This window comes from Lissotriton helveticus, chromosome 10, assembly GCF_964261635.1.
Source record: "Lissotriton helveticus chromosome 10, aLisHel1.1, whole genome shotgun sequence".
Lineage (NCBI taxonomy): Eukaryota > Metazoa > Chordata > Amphibia > Caudata > Salamandridae > Lissotriton > Lissotriton helveticus.
The window spans coordinates 132,301,626-132,325,220 of NC_136071.1; the positions used below are offsets into that span (position 1 = coordinate 132,301,626).

The 23,595-nt window shown below is 44.2% G+C and overlaps 1 protein-coding gene across 1 annotated transcript in view; it reads right to left on the bottom strand.

Moving 5' to 3' along the window:
- BAIAP3 (BAI1 associated protein 3) overlaps positions 1 to 23,595 on the bottom strand; it is a 1,057,809-nt gene that overhangs the window by 359,612 nt on the left and 674,602 nt on the right. The window contains exon 7 of the mRNA XM_078664937.1: positions 19,993 to 20,059. Coding sequence (XP_078521063.1) covers positions 19,993 to 20,059 — 67 coding nt within the window. The remainder of the gene's footprint in view (positions 1 to 19,992; positions 20,060 to 23,595) is intronic.

The following is a 23,595-nucleotide window of genomic DNA, read 5'->3' on the forward strand; positions in this document are numbered from 1 at the left end:
TACCTCAGGGTCAATGGAATATTCCTTGCTTTGTGTAAACACGGCCCTGCACCAGATTTTAAGACAACTTTGCACTGGAAACCTTTAAATTGGCCTATAATTCCTGAAAATACTTCTGGGTAAGACTTTAATATGCATTGCTCATAGTCATCACTTGGATGCAGGGATAACACAGGCTCTGGATTATTCTGGTCCAAGATAATCCCTAACTCTCCTTACTAAAGCCATCCTAAAACAGAGGGTCCCATGACTAAGACATATAATTTGCATGTTGCTTCTCTATTCTCAAACTTGAAGAGCAAACTTTTAACTCCCACCATATCAATGCTTTCACCTGTAAATGTTTTAGGCTTAATATCAGTAGGATTCAACATATCACCAATAAGATTTGGGAATTTTTCCTTCCATATCTCCTAATTGACAATCGTGTATGGCGACCCTTAGCCTGCTACAATGGAATTATCCACATCTCACATTGATATTTCACAAACAGGTTTTTTGTCTTTAGATTCCCAATACTAAGCACTTTTTCCTCAATACTGAGTAAACATATATTCACATCTTCTCCCTTCCCTCCTTTCCATTCTGTGCCAGAGATTGGATTAAGTAATATCACTGACTCCTCCTTCTTTTTGTACATATTTTGTAAAAATATTCTATTAATCCACACCCTGAGCATTTCTGAGAGTGTGTCTGACATTTCTTGTCATTGGCTAAATGACCTGTATTGCCACATTTGTAACATCTGCCAAATGAAAGCAGAACCCAAGCATTATACTGGGACTATTAACCATACGTGCGTGTGCACAGGATCTATTCTCATGCCAAATGAAAGCAATTTGGTTTGAACCATTCTTGTGTTTCACCATAGTGGTCTGGGGTTCTTTTTTTATACACATCTCTATGGCTAGTAGATAATAGTTTCTATGTACAATAGAATGAGCCCCTTATCTCTGTCTTTGTTCTCCTCTATTTCTTCTTCATCCTCTACTATTACGGCTTTGGCACTCTGTCCTGTCAGCTCAGCCCTTTTTACGATATCAACTACTTCTTGCAGCATTGTTCCCCTTTTGCCCTTAACTTTTCCATCAATGTTTGGATTAGCTGCATTCATCACCACCTGGACACGAATTAACTCACCATGGAGATCTCCATATCTACATGTTAAGAGCTATGTTTTTAAGAGCTGCAATGTAGTCTTCTATGTTTTCTTCTCTTCCCTGTTTCCTATGGAAAATGTGAAACAGTCTACTGCTACACATCCCGTTGGATTATAACATGCATCTAAGTCCTCTAACACATTTTATACACATCCCCTTGTTCTGGAAGTCTGGATTTCTTTTGTATGTGGACCCAAACAATACAATAAAATGTTCCTCTTTTTTCTGCTGTAAGGTGCTCTTCATCCTCTGCATCCTGTGCTGCTATTTATTTATTTGATCTTACTTATTTGCTCCTACCTCCTCTCCCCTTACTCTTAATCATGCCTCCTCTCTCGCTTCCCCATGCTACCTCAGCCTCACCCATTACTAAAACCGGCCCGAACTCCTGGTCTATCCTCTACCCCTCTCATCTATCCAAACACGGTAAAAAAAACTCAAACATAAACTCCTCTGTCTCCACCCAGAAACCTTATTTGAGGGCCTCCATCATCACACACTCCTTCTACACTAAACGCACTTCCAATTGGAAAAGCCTCTTTCTCCGCCTCCTCCCCATCACAAATTCATGCAATATCCCATACGGTCTAAAACTCTCCACTACTCCCTCCCCTTCCTTTCCCGGAGAGGTCGATATCTCCATTTTAAAATCTGGAAACATTTCTCATCCAAGCTTCCGAAAACCACCTATTCCATCTTTGAACACCACTTCAGCTCTCTATCACAATCCCTCTCTCAATCCGACACAACCCCCCTGGCCCCCCTCTTGACCCCCACTCAACCTACAGCTCCCTCCCCTCCCATCTTTCCTTCTACCCCCTTTTCTCTTACCCTTGATACGCCCTCCCGCTCTCTTACACCCAACATCCTCTCCCTTTCCCAACAACACATGACTTCCCCCATCCCTCTCAATGTCTCTCTTAATGATCCCCCTACTCTCCTTCCACCTTTATCCCATCCCTCCTGCTCCCTCTCCATATCCCCAAAGCTAGCAGATTAACCTCAATCACCTTGTATCTCCCTTAACATTAAAACCTGCTCTAACACCACGGTCCCTCTATCCCCAACTCTCTCCCAGTCCCTGAATGTCACCCAGTCCCCCTCTCTCTCTCAACCTTCGAATGTTTCCCAGCCCTCCAATGTATTTTTCCCCCTCTCACCCCTCACAACTTCTGTCCCACCCGACTCCCTCGTTGCTTCCCCAATATCGCCTTTACCCACAGATTCCTCCATGCATACTCACGCCCCCTCACTTATCAATAAGTCCCAAACCATAACCACTCATTCACCTCCTGTCGATCACACTTCAATAATTCCACCCACAACCTCCCCCTATCCAACTCTTCAGCCACTCCTCCAGTATCACATATTGACCCACTGTCACCTACCTTTTCTAATAATGCTCTCCTCCCGACCTTCTTCCCCCCCTCCGACACACCTCTTGGCTTCTTGAACTTGCACACATCCATTGATTCTCACATGACTACTGAGACTCACGCCCTTACGCCTAATCTCCTTCACTCAACCTCTCTCAAGCCGCCTGACGATCACCTCTTAGTCAATCCCCCTAAATCCGCAACCCCATCCAACCGCTCAACTACTACTCCTGCTCCTCCTGACTCACCGACTTACCCTTTATCATCCCCCATTGCTATTGTCTCTCCCTCCTCAAACCTCCTACCTGCCACTCACTCACACTCTCCCTCATCCCTTGATGAGCCTCTTTACCTTGCCCACCGCTCAAATGTCCCCCTCACATCCCCACCCACTCCACCTCCTCTTCCACCTCACTCATCTATCAGTCCTTCTAATCTGAATATACCCCCTACCTATCTCTATAATTTACCCCTCACCCCCCCCCAGGCTTTCCCCCTTTCCGCCCCATGCTATCCCCCACCTTGATAACCCGTACTCTTCCAATCTCTTTAATTTAACTGATACACTCTACGCCTCAATTCCCTCCCAATCACTCCATAAAGTCGAACTTCTTCTTTCATCACTTGTATTAGAACTCTCTTATCTCAGAAGTGATATCTCTCTCCTCCTCAAAAACCATCCGTCCAATCTAGATCACACTTTTACGTTATCGGATTGTGCTGCACTGTCACAAGGTGATAATAAAGGCAAGCCGAACACTAACGGACCGCCCACGTTAGTGTCCTCCACCGGCACCCCTCTCCTCCCCTGTAAACCCACAGCACGAGCTAAACATAATGACCACTCTCTTAGCACCACAACTAGCAACCTTAATTCATCCTCTCAGTCGCACCGAGACACTAGCTTCTTAACCTCAGGAACCAACTCTTCTAATAACCCCCCTAACCCCCCCTCTCCTTCCTCGCTCACCATCCCCTTTCCTTCTACAATACCTGTTCTCTTAAACTCTACCAGACTCCCCCTGCACCCGGCATCTCCTAGACCTCCCCAAATACTTAGACCTATCCCCCACTGTCCCACTACCCCACCTCTTGTCTCTCCTCCCCTCCGATGCATGTTGATAAATTGTAGATCTGCCTCCTGCCACGCCACTGAGATTGCTGAAACCATCCTCAGTGAAAATATTGACATCGCATTCCTTACTGAAACCTGGCTAACCGCCCACTCTACCCCTATCCTCGACCTGCTTGTCCCTCCAGGCTTCTCTATTATCAGAAAAGATAGAAAAGATCAATTAGGTGGAGGACTTGCCCTGATCTTCAATGACAAATCCGACATATCGCCTGTCCTGCTCCAAGACCCTTCGTCCTTTGAATACCTTTGCGCTGACCTCTCTTTTCCCGGCTTGCCCTCCACTCGACTTCACACCATCTACCACCCCCTGGGAAACTGCCTACCGTTCTCCGAAGAGATGACTGACCTTATTATTCAAGCTTCGATTTCCCACTCCAAGAATCTCTTCCTGGGTGACTACAACATCCACTGGAACAAAAATGATGAACCTGCGGTCACCCTTTTCAATCAAACCCTAGACATCACTGACCTGACACAAATCTGCCTGGCTCCTACTCATATCAAAGGCGCCACCCTTGATGCTATCCTCACTAACAAAGATATGGCCACTCTATCTAGTATACTTCCTGTAGATTGGTCTGATCACCACCTCATGCTCTTCACCTTGAAGTGCCCCTCTAACCCTCCCCCCTGTATCAGTACTCCTCCCACTAAATCTACTCGTAGCCTTCACCTCATCCCACCTGGTGAACTAAAATCCACAATTAAAGCTCGCTTTCTCCCCCCCCTCTCTTCACACCAATGATCTCACTGATCATTACAATAATTCCATTCTTGAGGCCCTCGACCTTATTGCCCCATTAAACTCAAAAAACTAAAAAAATCCCCTCCAGGTCCTGGTTCAATGCCGACCTCAATAACGAAAGACGAACCCTCAGACAATCAGAACGTACCTGGAGGAGCCATCCCTCCGCTGAAAACCTGGCTCTTCTTAGAGCAAACAGAGCCCAATACAAAAAGCATATCTTCAATGAGAAAGCCACCTTTCTCCGGTCTCAATTTGACCAGGCTAGAAACCGCCCCAGAGAATTGTTTAACATTGTTAAAAAACAAACTTCCTCTGGCCCTCCTAAACTTGCAGCCTCTGGGGAAAGATGCAAAGAAATTGCTAGTTTCTTCTCTAATAAAGTTAACACCATTGAACTATCCTTCTCTTCCCCTCCTCTCCCTCTTCATCCTCCCTCCTCCCAATTCACCATCCCTACTATTCCCAACTCACCATCTTCCTCTGCCCCCTCCTCCTTCCCGACAAACGATCATCCTACTCTCCCTCCCTAGCACTGATAGCTCTCTTTTTCCCCCCCGCACTCCAACACATCGACCCTGCACACCCCCTCCTTTCCAGCACCCAACCTGCATCTTCACCGACGAATTCCCATCCCAAAAACAAGGCTTCATGGAGTGTTTTTCAACCAATTTCTGAAACCAATATCATCAACATCATCTCCAAACTCAAACTGTCTTCACATTCTAACGACCCCCTCCCTGCCCATTTAATTTAAGAGCTCAAGCATTTCACTGCCCTATTTGGTCCGATATCATCAACTCCTCACTCTCTTCCGGTTGCGTTCCTGCCTCTCTTCAGCTAGGCCAAATATCCCCCATTCTTAAAAACCTCACTGCCGACCATAATGATCTGAACAATCTGCGCCCCATCTCCAACCTTCCTTTCCTCTCTAAAGCCCTTGAAAAATGTGTCCTTTCCCAGCTAGATAATCATATCTCCTCTTTCAATCTACTCGACATTTACCAATCTGGATTTAGAAAGGGATGCAGCACAGAAACAGCGATGCTCAATATTATTGATGACATTCATCGGTCTCTTGACAAAGGCGAATCCTCATTACTTATCCTCCTTGATCTCTCAGCCGCCTTTGATACGGTACATCATCCCACCTTGCTGAACACCCTTAAAGAGCGATTTGGTTTTGAAGGCAATGTACTCAAATGGTTCACATCCTTCCTCCAGAACAGATCACAGCAAATTAAGCTCAGTCATTGTCTATCTAAACCCAAAACTATCACTCTCGGGGTCCCCCAAGGGTCTATCCTCTCTCCAACCCTTTTCAACCTCTTCATGGAACCCCTAACTAACATTCTCAAACAAGTCTCATTTTACCTGGCAATTTCCTGTGTCCGCAGGCCGTGTGGGGAATGGCCCTTGCACTTTCCTGCCAGAAAACCATAAGGCAGCAACACCGGCAACCGGAGCGCCGCGAGGGCGGGAACTACAATTCCCAGGTGCCCCGGCGTATTCGGCGCGATCCTGACACCACCACTGCGCCCGGAGGTGCTAGAAAAGTGAGGAGGTCCTCCCGCCCCCGCGGGACGCGCGCGAGCTGAGCCCGGGCAGAGGGCGGGCCATCTGTGGCCATCAGAGGCAGAAAGAGGCAGGGCAGGGCCAGCCCCTTGACATCTACCCATGGGTAAGCGAAAGAACATTGTTACTGTGGAGGAGGGGGTAAAAGGGCCAAGGTGCCTGAGACATTCAGAGTCTATTATTTCATACCTTTCCTCGGCTGTGGGGGTGCTAACCAAGGAAATAGCGAGTGCCGAACATGAACTGGGGCTCTCGTCTTCCTCATCACCTGCGGTAGCACAACTCATTGACTATGGCAGAGGCTCTGTTATCCCCCTAGTACCTGAGGTGGTCATCTTAAATAACAAATCTGTAGTGGCAGCACAGGATTGTCCTCCAACTATAGACACCTTACTACCTCCAGCGACCCAGAGGGATTTGACCCCGGGCCAAAGCCCCAAAAGGGACTCTGTTAAGAGGAAGAAAGCGGCGGTCAGTACGACCCCGCACGTGGGGGCTGATCTAAGCATGGGTGATCAGTTGGAGGCGCTCTTTTGTGCGAGGATCGAGCCCTTGATTGCAGATATCATCGTGGACACTTTGAACACTTGCCTCTCCGGCCTTCTAAAGAAATGTTCCTTAATAGACAAAATTGTAAAAGATCTTTCTTCTGTGCCAATTTTACTAAAAGGTGACACTGTTGCCCCTGGTATCCACACTGCTGTCGATATGCCCAACAGAACTACGGACCACCATCCGCCTCTTATCAGGGAGAACATCGTGCCCGATGGGGCACAACCCACAAATTCACTGAATACTTCCCCCCGTTTGGAGGGATCCTTACTGGGGAAAATAGCAGCTAACACAAGTGATAACATCTGCCCAAGAAAACCTGCTCCTATTAGGCTGACTAGGGGAAGTAAGCTGCAACTAAATCTACTCCCGGAGGCAGCCCCACTAGTAGCAATCTTCATTGGCGTACCCGCTCTAGCAGAGGGCATGGCGGAAACTACCACCGACCTACTAAGAAAGGCTAGGTCATGGTGCGCAGAAGGTAGTAGTGGTGGGACCCAATTAGCAGGCAGGGTCTTATCTGCCAACAGGGTGGGTTGGATCGGGAAACGCCCCAAGTTAGTGCAGGGGACTGCGTAGTAGTTAACTTTGATCGACCAGACCAGGCTTATAAACTCTTCTGGGATGGTTCCGACTTGGAGGGGGAAGTCTACATGAGACCAGTCCCATTGGGGTTCTTTTATCCACCTTACACTACACATCGTCGCATTGAATCCCTGGGTTCACCTAGCAGAACCCGGTCCTCAGCAGAAACTAGGGCAAGAGCAGCGAGACCTATAGAGCACCAAATTAGAGGTAATTTAGGATCACAGATCGTTCCAAACTTATTACACACACACTCACAGGGCAGGAGGAGGGGTAGTAGTAAGTAACCGTTTCTCGCCCCTCTCCGATAATGAAGAAATTGATTGACAATCACCTCCACCCCAGTTAGTTACCCTAGAGTCTCACAATCCAGATGAAGCAATAGTTTGCAAATTGATAACATGGAATGTAGCCGGGATACGAACAAAGAGGGCGGATCCATCATGGATTGATTTTGTTAGTAGCTATGACATTATAGCATGTCAGGAAACATGGGATATATCACCCAACTCCTGGCTAGATGGCTACTCATCCTATTCCATCCCGGCAACTCCTAGCTCTGCTGGTAGGGCAAAGGGTGGTCTTGTCTTTCTGTTTTCCCTTAACCTCAAAGGCACTTTTAAGAAGGTCCCGAGCATTTCACCGAACATCCTAATTGTCGAATGGACCACCCTATCAAATAGCATAACTCTTTTCATAAATTTTTATAATTCTTGGGATAGGGATAGGGGAAATGACCACGTAGCTGATTTGCAACAAAGTATTACCTTGTACAGTCAAACGAATTGCACTAATTATGAGATAATTTTATTAGGATATTTTAATGTACACCCTTGCAGTGAATCATGTTTTCTAGGCGACCAGGAGGGTCAAATGGGCATAGCGACACCCCACTTTGAGCATACTAAGTAAGGTAGGAGAGGCCCTTGAGGAAGCCCTTGCCAGCTGGAACCTATACGAACCCTGCATTAGCGAGGGAGGGATCAGAATGATTACATATAAAGGCACTGGCTCTGGCTCCATTTTATACTACATCTTCATGACTTCAGGCCTACTACATAGAGCATTGTCCTATAAAGCCCTTGACTCAACTCACAGCGACCATAACCCGGTTCAGTTAATTATGCAATGGGGAGTCCACGGGAGGTTAATCCCTGTCCCTCGGCCATTGGTCATACCCTACGTCTCGTGGACCAAGGAAGAAGGATTAACTGGGCTAAAGTGGTCCCTGAAGACTTTATGGACAAGTTATTGCCCACAATTGAAGGACATATGGCTACCTGCCAGGACCAACAGGCTACTCCCTTTGAGGTGATGAAGGCCTTCGAATGTATATGCTCCCATGTTGCTGGAGCTCTATCAGCTAAACCTCTACAGGGTGGGTTCAAACAGCATCGCTGGTTTGATGCTAAGTGTTCCAATGCCCACAAGGCACTAATGATAGCTTTAAAATCAACCCCGAGAGATATGGCAGCGGTGGCCAGATTAAGAAAGGAGTATAAGGCAATTGTAAATGGGAGGAGAAATGATATAAAAAAGAAAGCCCGGGAAGATCTGCTTTCCTGTGAGGTCCTGCACGATAGCTCACAGTTTTGGGCCATAGTTAACCACCCATGTTTTTCAGAGGGGGACAACACACTCACTGAATGTATTATTCCTGACGACAAGTGGGTGAGGCATTTCTGGGAGGTATACAGGAATAGCGAAATTGCAGCCCCGGACGCTCTGTGGGAGATGGGTGAGTGCGCTCCCTTGTCCTTTTCACCCGAGGACGTGGAGAAAGCAATTGTGGAGACCTCTAAAAAGAAGGCGCCAGGGCCGGATGGTGTCCCTGCCGACTTTTACAGACACTCCCCAGGACTATGGGCAGGGGTCCTAACAAAAGTGTTAATAGCGCAAATGGCAAAGTCTTTCCCAGCACTTGGTCCACCTCTATCATCGTGCCAATCTTTAAAAAAGGCCAACGGGACGATCCAGGGTGTTACAGGCCAATTTCCCTTTTAGACTCTGCGATTAAGATCTTAGGCAGAGTCTTATTATACAAACTTAGAGAGAACATCGAAAGGTGTGGGGGGCTAACAAACACTCAATATGGCTTTAGAGAAAAAAGGGGCGCGGTGGACCAGTGCTCTAATCTGCATTTGATAATATCCAAGTACACAGTTGCCACGGAGGGGTCTTTGTTTCTAGCCTCTATGGACCTCTCCTCGGCTTTTGACCTTGTGAATAGGTCAAAACTGTGGGAAGTTCTAGTGCAGATGGGGGTGGACAAACCACTCGTTCATTTTTTGGCTTCTTTACACTAGGAACTATTCGCCCAAGTGAGGGTTACGAAGGAAGGGCGATGCACAAGTCATTTCAAATCGCTAAGAGGAGTGCGTCAGGGCTGCATCTTGTCCCCCCTCCTTTTTACCATCTACATAAATGGCCTGGATAAACATCTAGAGGCAGTTGAGGGGGACGTACCGCGTATAGGAGAAGTGAAGATCCCAGCTCTCCTATACGCGGAAGATGCTGTCCTGATAGCACGTACGGGTGGGCCTCCAGCGTTTGCTTGATTCTTTTGGTAATTTTATGGACCAGTTGGACCTAAAGATCAATGCGCACAAGTCACATACTATGGTGGTGGGCCAACACAGAAACAAGAGGAAAACTATATATTTTTCCTGTAAGGGGGAAGCCGTGTCGAGGGTGGAAATTTTCCCCTATCTGGGAATAATCTTTGATGTGAAGGGCACGTGGGGCCCACAAATAAAGGCTAAAAGTTTATCTTTGGTAAGAGCATCCTCAGCTTTGATGAGATTTTCTAATAGGCTGGGAGCCAGGCCTATGGATGCCATATTAAAAATGTATGATTCTAAATGTATTTCCATAGTCATGTACGGTTCCCCATTATGGGGTTATGTTTCACAACAACCGATACAAAAGGCGGAAAATACATTTTTGAGACGCCTGCTATCCATCTCCCAGTCCACTCCAACATTTTCAATCCATGGGGAGGTGGGACTTGACTATGTTACCGATAGAATCAGAATGGCCCCCCTATTATTTTGGCTTAAAACATGGCTTAATGACGAGTTAACACTTAACCACTCCATCTTGTCGGATGTTATGTCATTAGACCATGCATTGAAAATTCCCTGGCTAGAATATATTAGATATACATTTGCACGGCTAGGGCGCCCAGACCTCTATAACGTTCCTTCCAGCATTAGGCGGGAGGACGTGATCTGCACTTAATATGTCCTATCACTGATTTTGCAATGATTGTGTATATTTATGAAATAAGTGTTTTATATTGTATATAAATGTTTTACTGCTTTTATAATTTTAACGAATCGAATAAAGTGCAATTGACTGACTGACTGACATTCTCAAACAAGCCAAAATCAGCTACCACCTCTATGCCGATGACACACAACTTTACTACAAGATTAAATCCCACAATTACATGCTTCACCTCAATGACACTCTACTGAAAGTCCAAGCCTGGTTCCACCTTAATCATCTTAAACTGAATCCTAAAAAAAACGAAATCATTCTTTTCACCCCTAAACAAAATCCCCTCCCCATTCAACTCTGGATTAAGGACATCAATGGCCTTAATTGCTCCCTCTCCACCTCTAATTCTATCAAATCCCTTGGTATCAGTATTGATCATAACCTTTCCCTCATCCCCCACATCAAAAATACAGCGAAAAGTGCTCTCTTCATCCTGCACCACCTCAAAAAAAATTAGACCTTTCATTCCTGCCGATGGTTTCAAAATCGTTGTTCAATCTCTTGTCCTATCCAAGATTGACTACGGTAACGCCACTCTGGCCGGCACCCTCAAAGTCCACCTGGCACCGATTAAAGCTGTCCTCAACACAGCAGCTAGACTGATCGCTGACTGTAGAAAATTTGACCACATCTTCCCTGCCCTCAAAAATGTTAACTGGCTCCCAATTGAAGGCCGCTCCACATAGAAGATAGCCTACATTACACACACCCTCCTACCTTTCAAGTAAACTACATAAAGCAGGGTGCACCAGATCCTTGAGAAGTACTAACTCCCTTGTCCTTCTCCCTCCTAAACTCAAATGTAAAAAGACCCAATCTCGTGCATTCTCCGGCAATGCCCCTACGACCTGGAACTCTCTTCCAAAAGACCTTCGCTGCAACCCCTCCTACCCTCTCTTCAAAAAGAGACTCAAATTACTTATCCTCAATAAACACTGGGGACACTAATTTGTATCTATCCTGAATCCTGCTCAGCACCCTTCTATCACTAATCGCTCTTACCCTACCCCTTTCCCCCTCCTTCACTATGCCCTACCCTCCCAATCCCTCCTCTACTCCCCTCTCATGACCCCTTCACTTACCCAACTCCTTTTCTTCTTTCTCTCATTCTTCTTCTATTGTTTCTTGTAATCTTCCTATAAACTAAAAACTGTATTCTGTATTTATTATATTCCTGTTTATGTTCCTATGTTATCTTCTTTTAACTATGTAAAGCGCTCTGATACTCCCGGGTCCAGCAGCGCTATATAAAACCTTCTAAATAAACAAATAAATAAATAAATAAATAAAATAAATAAGTGGATATATTGTTTAAAAAGTAGTTTTTCCATTAATTCCACTTCAATAACGGTTCTTCCGTTGCTTGTAAAAATGCTTGTGGTGGGGTGAGATTCCATATGTTCCCTAATGCCATTTCACTGACTTACTATGTCACAGTGATATTACTTGAATTACTCCAATGAAGTAATGCATTACGACTGCTAACATTTACATCTAGTACTAAAGTAATGTCACCGCAATACCAGGTAGAATGTTTGGTGCTCCTCACGTGGTAATACAACTTTTCATTTGAGGAGGATTACCGCAGTAGTATTTGTTCCCCAGCAGAGGTTAATTGATTGACTAGAATAATGATGGTGCAGAGGACATGGCTTCAGCATAAACAAATCAATGTAACGTGTTAGCCCAATTAGTTGCTTCCGCTGTACCTTGTTCATCGAATTAGGTGCCCCCACTCGAATACGTTCGTCCAATTATGCGTCTCCAGTGTGCCGCACTCCTCCAATCTGGATTTAGTACAACAGGCACTTGCCTTGACGTGTGTCCACACGCATTGTAATACATGTTGCAAGGCCGTGGGGTGAGTTGAGCGGTGCACGCGGAGCCAGCATTTGAGTTCCAGCTGTAAGTTTGTTTTACGAAACTATGTACTAGCACAACTGTAATTTTCAATGTGTTTTAAAAGTTAAGTCTGACAGAAACCGATGTACGCACGAGCAAAACACTCTAAACCCAAATGTCACTCTCCTTTTACGTCTTCATCGTTGTTATATAGAGCATGTATGCTTCTTCTTCCATTCGCAGCACACACATAAGTGCCAGGTTGTCGCTAAATCTGTAAAGAAGGGTTTGCATACAGATTTTTCTTTATCTTTATTCATAGTAATCCTGGTACTTACAATCGTATGAGGAGTGGTGGAACAAACAACTGCCTTTGTTCAACTCCCCATATGGAACACCGCACAACATTCGAAATGACCAAATACAGGAGGTAAGTATGGTGCCCTACTTGGCACAAACTACTTGGTGTGCCAAGTATATAGAAACACCACACATGACATAAATAGGTGTAGGGCATTGCAACCCCTACACAAATTAGGAGATTTTAGACGATGGACTATAAAAACACACAGAACCACCAAATGAATGTTTGTAGCATAGCAAAATAATTCAGTGCGTGCTGTATTTTAGAGTAGGAAAGTTTCAGATGTAAGTGCAACACGTCACACTCCTAATGTACCATCATGTTAATGCCAGGTGCGCGGTCTGTCATTAGAGAACCAGAGGCTAAGGAATACCTCTATTTTTTTTGCTCACTGCACCAGGACGAACTGCTCGACCGGCCCTGGGAGCAGAGGGTGGGCCTTTTGTCACAGGAGCCCGATATTGCAGCACCGCTCCAACCCCCCTACCCCCCCGTGACAAATCCAGCCCCCACAGGCACAAAACCGGCTCCCACCCCTCCGGCCCACTGGGGAAATGCCCGGGGCCCGCTACGGCCGGTCCGGCCCTGCACTGCACATCTACTGGCATCAGAAAACTAATCTCCTTGTGAGATAAAACACAAGCAGCGGATTTAACGAGAACCCTTTGGTCAAGTTTTTTCTAATATCAGTAAAAAGATATCATGTTTTCTTCCTACCTTGCCTTTTCCCTTTCTGGCCTGACACAGCACTTGTAATGCGGGATGTCACATAGTTTTCATGCTCCTCTGATGTGACACACAGAAGGGAAACCTCAAGTGACAGCTGCAAGAAAGGATGACATAATGCCTGACAATAAAGCACCAGGCAGCGGCCCTGGAAGCAGGGTAAGCGAGAACCACAACAGAATAATTGGGAGTCTGTGAGGCGGTGTCACCGTTGCGCGGGGATCCACAGATTGCTGTCAGGGCTGGCTCTGCGCTCCCTTTAACCCCTCCCGGACCGGGAAACGAGACAGCAAAACCTTTCTGGGAAGCTGTGTTTCGTAACCCAGAGCGGAGGCTGGAATCCTGTACATTAAAGGAGCCCTCCAGTGCAAAGGAGACAGCCAGGGTGCATTTAAGAAAGCAAAGGTGTTTGTGCGCGCGATTCGAGCTCTGTGACAGAAGAGGACACAGGTGCGTGCACAGCTGCTTCCGTGCACAGGCACACTCTCTACACCAGAATAAAGTTAAGGGGTGTTTTCTCACTCGCATGATTTGTGGCTCTGAGGATGTGCTGTGTGTAATCCAGGAATGAAACACGTTTACTGCTCTTTTGTAACGGGGCCCACTTTAAATTAAAAAATACCATGCACTGTCCACTAGGGGGTGCTACTCTTAATTGCAGAGACTGCGTTTCCTGGTTCCACATGCTTTGTGTGTGTGTGGGGGGGGGGGGTCGTCTGCAGAGGCACTGAGAGAGAGTGACTAAATCCCTCATTATTGTCCCATCAGGGCTCCTCTCAGGAGGACTCTTGCGTTTCACCTCATTATCTGGGGGTTCATGCTGGTGCTGAAAGGGTGCATTTTCTTTGGTGAATGAGAAGACTGGGATGGGCCACACCATTTGCTCTGAAGAAGGATGCGGGCAGGTGCAAACTGGGGCCGGGTACCAGATTCGAGCTGGGACCACGGATCTCTTTACCGCATCCTGCATCACCATCAGACACCTGCATGAGAGGTCCAGACATCCTTGGATGGCTTCTCACACCCACTGTAACATTATTTACTGGAGGGATTCCCCTATGTTGCATTTACTTGTGTCTGGAGCTCTTCATAATACCAGTGATTGTATGTGTTCCAGGACTGAATGAAGAAAATCACACTTTGCATGTTTTTCAATAAACTATGATTTACAGTTTAAGGGTGATATTTTGCCATTATCTTTTCTCCTGGCAAAAGGATGGGTGCACTCAGAATCATCAGTTGTAAACAAAAATTCACCAGGTTTAGGGATTCAATAGTCATGCCTTATCATCCTCTTATTTTCCCGAGGGTCCCATTGCCTTTTGGTCATTGTAGTCATTTTATTTTTCACACTTTATTTTTCTAATTAGGTTTGAATCATCAGTCTCTACAGTGTCAAACAGGCCCAACTCCAGCCTTAACTAATTCGCTTTGATTAGAGGTATTGAGAGGAGCACATCGATTGTTGTACGCAGACCTGATTGCAATTCTCCACATTGAAGTACAAGTATGTAGCCGTAGAGTAGAGTTGTACGTAGTCTAAGACAAGGATGCAGCCAAGGACTGACTGGAGTGGTACCTTCATCCTCAGAATAGCAGGGGCAGTCACTGTGTCATGATGTAGTGTTCTTTAAAGAGGTTTAGGAGATTATTACATTGGAGGCATTGCTGGTGGATATGGGGATGTCCTGCCTGATCCTGGGTTCATAGATGGAGAAGGCCTGTTGCCTTGTTTTTTCATGCCTTCATCTACCCTTTGATGGTGTCCAGGGAGCAGGTGTGCCAAGAACCACTAGAGATGGTGAGATGGTCAGGCGGCTAGGATGGAGAGGCGAGCCCTGGCACCTGCAATAATGGCTTGTAGAGGATGCTTCTGATATTCTAGATGGTGCTGGCTGCAAGGGAAGCTGGTCGAGTTCCATCAGGTTGGGTTATATGGTAATGTTTCTTCCGGACCTTGATGAGGCATGCTGTAGCTTGTAGAATGACACAGCACGCCAGTGAATGCACACGCTGCGCGAATTGGGCCGCGCTTCACAGAGACACTCTGAGGTTCTTCAGAGGGTCCGTACCTACAATCGATAGAGAGGAGACAGGCCCCTGATAAAGTCTCTACAATTAAGATTCAAAGCCAGAGGTGCACGCTTGTAGTGTATTTGATTGTGTTACGTCGGGTACAATATAGCCAGGTTTCACTCCAGTATAAGCTGAGAGGTCCTGATGAGAACTCCCTACCGAGTAGGAGTTCGAAACGCGTAGACCACTAGATTGAGCCATAAAAACCCCAAATATAATATCATTATAAATTGTTGAAATTAAAAAATTGTTGTCTATGGCTTTGATTATATGTATCATTGTATATTCAATTGTAAATAGAGTTTTGTTGTCGTGTGTGTGTGAGAGTGAATCAGTCGAATGTGGGATGTGTAGATTAATTGTGAGTGTTGAATGAATTTTGAATATGCATAGTCCAATGTGTTTTTTTATTGTAAAAATGGTTTTTGTATGTTGATTGTAGGAGTCTAAAATGCTAAATTGGTGAAATTTAACCAACAAATGTATTTGAAGTAAGAATAAAAAAGTGATTAATTCAAATTTAACTACAAGTCTTGTACCCACATTGTGTTTAATTCTAATGTGCTATTGTCAAAAAAGAAGGATTGAAGAGAACAGTATTGACAATTGTTTAGTTTTCTAGTTGGTCAGTGGCTTGGCCTTACTGTTGGGAGCCCATACCCAGTGGTGTTTTCTATGTAGCTTGTAGAATGGCGCTATGGTTGACAGCGTGGAGTCTGGTACATCAGAGGACAAGGAGTGGCTCCCATTCAGACATGTGCATTCAAGGGCTTGAAACCGAGTCTGAAGCTTTCTGGAGGATATTTTTCTGTTTCTTTAGCAGAGATCTGGCACCAGGTTGTCTTGGTTCTCCTCACAATGTGTTCCTTGAGTGTGGGGTTGGTGTCCAGGTTGAATTGATTGAGTGACCCAGCATTGGGTGAAAGTTAATGTTGTAATCTATCCATCTTTAAGGGTGAATTCATGCATGTTTTGCAGCCGCAGGCTTACGGAATATAAACAAGGTGGAATTCTGCATTCAATTTTCCGGAAAGGACATCTCCCTCAATGCATTTCTGTCTGGACCATTGTCTACATTTCGTACTGCCCAGAATTCAAATGTCAAAGTAAAGTACTTGCAGCTCAAACTCACCAGCAAAATATAACATATTTTCTGGATCTGAAACTCAAACAACATACTTTAGCAGCCCCATTACACATTTAAATTCAGTTTTTCATTCCTGGCAACGAAACATGTTGCAAAATGATACAAAAAATCCATTGTAGTCAAGGCCGGACAGGCATTTTATTCCACCGGGCATTCTCCAATCCCCGAGCCCTTAGAGGCATTTCACAAAGTCCAGGGTTGCTTCCGGTGCCTCTACTACTTCCGCCAGTAGCCCGAGGTAAACTGCCTCTGGCACCGCAAGGCTTCAAGAAGGGTATCAGAGTGGGGGAAGTGAGAGGAGAGAAGTAGAGAAAGGATGGAGGGCAGTAGCAGCTGGTATTAGGGCAGAGTGGCAGGGCGGGCGGGCTGGGAGGAGACAGACGACAACATTACAAAAATAAAAAAAAATAACTTACCTGCTCTGCTCAGTCGCATTGTCGCTCTTCTGCTCCTAACCGCAGCACAGGCTCCCATTCTCCCCTGTGGCCAATCCTGGTGCTGCTCTCATGCATGAGAGCAGTGTCAGGATTGGCCTGAGCGTCCTCGATTTGCGCTCCCAGTGAGACTGGGAGCCTGTGATTTGCTGTCTCCAACCAGGCAACGCAGCTGGGTTGGAGACATCTCAGTGTGCATGATAGTTTGGCCATCCTGAGACAGCCGGCAAAACCCACGTGTGCACTGATAGCAGTGCACCTACCACTCCTCCTGGTGACTACCACAGCGATGGACCTGCCCCAAAGACTCGGCCCGGCCCAGAACTTGAATAATAAAATGATAATAAACCTGTTTTATTATAGTTCGGTTTTTCACGTCTTGGAGGCTGTTAGCGGGTGGGGGCAACGTTCCTCCGCCATATCAGAGGACCCGCCGCTGATGGATGGAAAGAAAAATATTGCACGAGGAGACAAAGAGAGCGGGGCTGGTTTGAGCATTTTTTTCCATGGCTGTGTATGGTTCCCTAGTCTGGCCCTAATTAGGCTGATATGTTTATTTTGACCTTCTTTTGGGTTGAAAACTCACAGCAAATTAATGTAATGGCAGGTCCCCAACTTCCCTGTGTCAATAATACAGAAATAGATAGTGTTGCATTTTGGTGATTTATTATTTTCAGAGGGGTGTTTTTGCACCCGGTTTCTTGAGTGTCGCTGACATGTCTTCAGGTCTCCTGCTCTCCACTGAAGTGGGCTCGCACACATTGGAGGAATGGAGCACGGGTACATTCTAGGACACCTTAAAGCGGCTTCATGATCTTACCTTTTGAGCAAAGAAGCAGAGATAATGAATGCAAGCATTTTCACCTCTCCAATTAAAAGCATTTATAAAGTCTACTGGTGTCCAATTATCGCTTGCTGTTCTGTTGAAATCTGTGAACTGAGGAAAGGTGAATCAATAAGTAATTGGAAAACATCTCAGACAAGGAGCCTGTGATGAGCAGATGCTCTGCCTCGGTTGCAGAGGCGAGTGCCTATGTACAGTGTCTGAAATACAGACAAGTAGCTCAGATTTTCTTCAAGTTAACACGTGAGGTGCAGTCAGCAAAGCTTGGAACCACAGAGAATCATGGCTGCTCACTGTTTCCACCTTCAGTGTGAGAGGCCATAGTATCTAAACCCAGTTTTAAGGGAACGCCGATAAAGGATGGGTTTTGGTGGATGTGAATTGTGTTGAAAGGAACAACAAAGATTTCTTTCCCTAGTTCAGTGTGATCAGTCTGTCGGCAAAGTTAAAAATAGCAGCAAAAAGGCCTTTTTCAGCCTGGTGTAGTATTTTGGTGCCATCACTAAAGGTTCTATAAAGCTACTGCCTTGCGTCACCTTAAGGAACAAAATTTAGCTTGTAAATAAAAAAAAAGAATAACCTCCACAGCCATGAGCCAAGTGGTTATTCCACATCTGATCTAGGCACTTCAGTCCTCACAGAGCTCACTTGCACCAGTACTAGTGATTTCATCCGTAGCTTCTTCGTGTAATGACCAACCGACACAAGTCCAAAGAGACTGTTCCTTCTTCTGATTAACAAATAACTGGCCACAGTTTAGTAAATGTTAAAAAGTTCTGTTAGCACCGGTGAGCAAGAATGTAAGCAATTAATGAAGTAAAAGAAGGTTACATGTCATTTATTTTAAATCATGGTTGTCTAACGCTTATCCAGGACCGCCAGATCCAAGCACGTTTTTCTGATAATCATTTTGGATAATAAGCCTAACGAGAAATGCCAGCAATTATATACTAGGGGTGAGCGGAATTTGCGTAATCGTGTTACGCAAATCTCCGCAAAATGGTGAAAAATCTCTGCAAACATGCAGAAATTCCGCGAACACGCGGAATTGCTTGTTCACGGTGCTTTTTTCCTGTTCGCAATTGCTGTTTGCGAGCTCGGTGGGAAATATCTTGCGAACACGCATTTTGAGCACGCAAACAAGCAAACAATTTTGCGAAGTCGTGGAACGCAGAATTCTGGGCAATTTTGCGTTCTCCGCGGAAGGCGAAATTATACAAATTCCGCGAGCGGAACGGAATTTACTATTATATACGCCAGATTCCGCTACTGTAGGTGAAATTTCACCTGGTCCTAATGCTTACACAAGATCCTGGACTCATTTAAAGGCTCGAATGCAAGTGCCAACTGCTTCCTGAAATATTTTTACAGTGGCAACCCCAAAAAACATTTGATGGCACTGCTGCAACAATACTAAAACCCAGTGACCACCGCCAAGGTAAACAGACTTATGTTGCTGCTTACTGTGGGAGGGAGCCAGTTGTGTGCATTGTATATGTGCTATTAGCGATCTTTTCCTGGTTCGACTAGTAACACAGAACAGTGGGCCATATTATCAAGACCCGGTGTTAAAATTATCGCCGTTTTATCGGCAGGAAACTGCCGATAAAACGGCGATAATGGGCTTGATAATACGCCCTTGTTAATTCCCATAGAAGCCCATGTTAACACCATAACAGCCTTGATAATATGGCCCAGTGTTATTTCTGCTCAACTCTTAATAAATTTAGGTGCCAGAATGGGAGCAAATATAATTCGTTCCACCAACACCTGGGATTAGACAGACCCTGTTATTGGCAAGGTTGATAACATTCATCTTTGTGCAGTGATGTACAAAGGTGTTCTGTGTTTCTGAATGCTCACGTGTGCCTGCACACACACACACACACACACATACACACACACACAAATACACCGTCATACCCACTTATGGTCTAAAAAACATATGAATACTACGTCATACAGAATAATTTTTTGTATCTGATATATGTTTTGTATGCATTTTCACATATTCGAATGAGCACCAATTGATTGTCAAGTGAGATATTCACATATGCCTCAAGACACTAAAAGAATACGTAATCAATATTAGTTAATATTGCAAAATTGACCAGAAACACTGATAACATTTGCTGTTGGAAAAACTCACCATTTGCATCTTTTGCCAAAACGTTCTTTGCTTGTACAACAGTGACTTTTAAAGAGTACACAGGAGCCTGGGGAGACAAAATAAGTGTGTGCGTTAAGAAGAGGTTACATGTCATCTTGCGCCTGGACCAAGCTTGTCCTTACTCCCTTTCTCACCTTGCTGGTCCTGGTAGTTCCACAAAGTTCAATTCAATATCTGTAGATCTGGCTTGCCAGGCCGTGAGTCTGCTAGACATATTGTTATCAATTTGTTACAATCTACACAGAGTGGGATTTGGGTTACCCAGAGGAGTATTACTCTCACATCTCATGCTACTAGCTATTTCATTATTTATCTCCTATATGCATTCTATACAGATAGCAATTCTTTGCTACCTTTTTCCCAGCATTGGCAAAGCTTATGGTGAAGCCTTTAATCTAATAAATGCATACAAACAGCATTTGTGACTTCCTGTGTTTATCTGTTGGCACATTAAAACAAAATCTATTGGCTTTGTCAATATTTATTACACATGGTCCTATGGCACACATGCCTTTGATCATTACATAGGAATGACATTTTTACACATTGTTCACATGGATGTGAGGGTATCTCTATGGTGAAAACAGTGATACAGTGATGCAATTTATCAAGAGGTCTCTTGATCGATGGAAACATAGTTTGCCCTGAAAGTTGATTTATTTCACTGAGGATAAGACAAAGCTTTTGGACATCATTTTATGTGTAGCAATAGTAATATTTAATTTGACCTTTTTCCATTCTAAAATAATTATTTTATCAGGATATATGAATAGATTTGGTGATATAGAACTAGCATGTTGGAGATTGGTGAAATAAACAACATATAGTCAAATTAAGACATTCTATATGTAAAAAAAGTTAGAAATACAGTGATCAAAATCAGTTTCAAATCCCCCGTCTTTACAAACATTTCATAACAATTTTCCTATACCGTTCAAATAATCATATTCTTTGAAAGAAATCTTTGTTGAAGCAACCTTTGGGTTTCCACATAAGGTCACAAAAGTCTAGAAATTGGCTTCGTCAGAATCCAAGCCACCCGGGAAACATCTATTACAACACAGTCATTACATCGCACTACTCTTACAACACAACTGTTACAACACAACTGCCTTTACATCGCATGCTATTACAACGCATGCTATTACAACGCATGCTATTACAGCGCATGTCACTACAATGCATGCCATTACAACGCATTATAAGGTAAGTAATGGAGTATTTTAATTTTTAGGGCGGGTATGGGTTTTGGGGTAGCTGGGAATAGTAATTTTAACCCCTACGCTATCCAACGCTTTCCCTACTGTTGCACTCACTGGAGTGGGAATAGTATTTTTAACCCCTACATTATCCAGCACTTTCCCTATTGTTGCACCCTCTGGAGTTGGAATAGTAATTTTAACCCCTACGCTATCCAACACTTTCCCTACTGTTGACTCTCTGGAGTTGGAATAATAATTTTAATCCCTGCACTATCCAACACTTTCCCTACTGTTGCACTCTCTGGAGTTGGAACAGTAATTTTTACCCCTACGCTATCCAATATTAACAGTTTTAGATAATGTAGTTTATAAATACATTTTTTATAATTTGTTATAGTTTTGATATTTTTATTTATAATATTTTTGTATATGTATGTATGTATTTATAATTTATACAATGTTTTTTAACAATTTATAAGTTATTAGATTAATTAATTGTCAATATTATTAAGTAAGTATATATTTTCTATGTATATGGTTATTTTTTTACATTATATATATATATTACTTATAACTTTAAACATATTTTTAACGATGTTTATTTTAACTATATGTATTATTTATTTAATTTTATATTATTTTTTAAAGATTAAAAAAACGATATTTTTTTACGATATTTTTTCCCAATATTTTTGTACTTACCTTAATGTAGATAGAACTTCAATATTCTTGACGTCGATATTCCGCCTCCGATATATTTGACGTCGATATTTTCGACTTCGATATTATGTCAGACATTCGGGGAGGGTAGGGTTCAGGCAAATATACAACGAGTTCCACCTGAGTTAATCCATGTGTTGTGTTGAGCTTTTATGTTTATGTTCCTAATACTTAACATATTTTAATATTTGGCACCTTTTCTCCATACTTACTGGTACTTCTTGGTTTGTCCCAGTTTTTCTTTGTCTGCAGCTAGTCGTGGCCCTCTACCTCACCTAAGGGGCGTTTCTCTCTTGACTATTGGGTACGTTTACCCTCTCTTTAACTATATTTCCACGAATGTATGAGGATAGCGATTGGTATTATAAATACATGATTAATCATAGCCAGTTTTATTACAGCATTTTTGTGGTAAATCATCATTCTTAGCGCTTAGTCAGTCTCTAAGGGGATGTTTACAATTGTTTTGCATTTTAATTCTTTGGGGCAATAATTCCCCTCAATTTGGTTGCACTGCACCAACTGGGCAGCACAGTGTTCCTTTAGGACTACAGGTGAGACATTGTCAGCCTTTTGAATCTGGTTGTCAGCAGATCCCTCAAGGTCCGTTGCCTCTTTTTTCATAGGTGGAATCAGCCTCTCTGTATCACAGCAAGTGCAGTATGGATTGCTTAAGTGGGTATCCTACATTCATCTTTGGGCCCTACATTCTTATGTGGTAAATAAATAAATAATTACCGGTACTATTTTTCTATGCATTAACTGAAAAGGATAGCTCAATAAATAAGAGGCAGAATCCGTGGTATCTGAGTCATACGGGCTTTAATTAGATGGCTCGAGCCAATGGACCATCGGGTTCCATCACCTGAAAAGGTTCAGGAAGGGACAGACACAGGACAAAGGGAAAAGAGGGACAGCTAACGTCTCATTAACATCATACAGTATATATAGTAAAACAGTACAATTGCATTGAATACAGTAGGCGTAACAAGTGACAAACGGAAGATAAGAACATATGGGCGTAACAAGAAGGCGTGCACAGGGCGTGCACGGAGACATGTGATGTAAACGTCACAGAAGTGTCATAAATGGGTGGATACATGGAGGGGGCTTCATGGGCAGCTGGAACCTTTAACCTACTGGTGCGCGCAAACGGGCCATGACGTGTAACTGGGGAGAGCTGGGGGCTCTGACTTCTAGCACTAGAAGAGGAGACTAAAGTCTGGGATGTCAGAACGACCTGTACCTATAGCATATCTGATATCTTGTGTTTGGAGTACATGTTGCTTGAATCTAAAAGTCATCAGGGTAAAGGCTACTTGTCACTAAGGCTAGTGCATGCATATATTTCTTCATGTATTGCGTGTGCTATGGATCTTCTATGGATATTAATTCAGTAATTCTCTTGCCTGGAGACAGGAAGACTAGACTATAGATGAAGATGTTTATGCGGTTCGTTAGCTAGGAATGTGAAGCCGGGGAGCTGAACTGATAACTATAGGCATAACATATTCTTGGCAGACAGGCAGGCAGGCCAGGCCGGGCACCGCGCTGCTTGGCAGAAAGTAAGTGAAGGGTCAGGGATGCGGGCGGGGCTGCATCGCTCCCCGGAGTGGTTCAGGAGACTTGAGGCTCGAATCTGGTGTCCGGGCCCTATGAG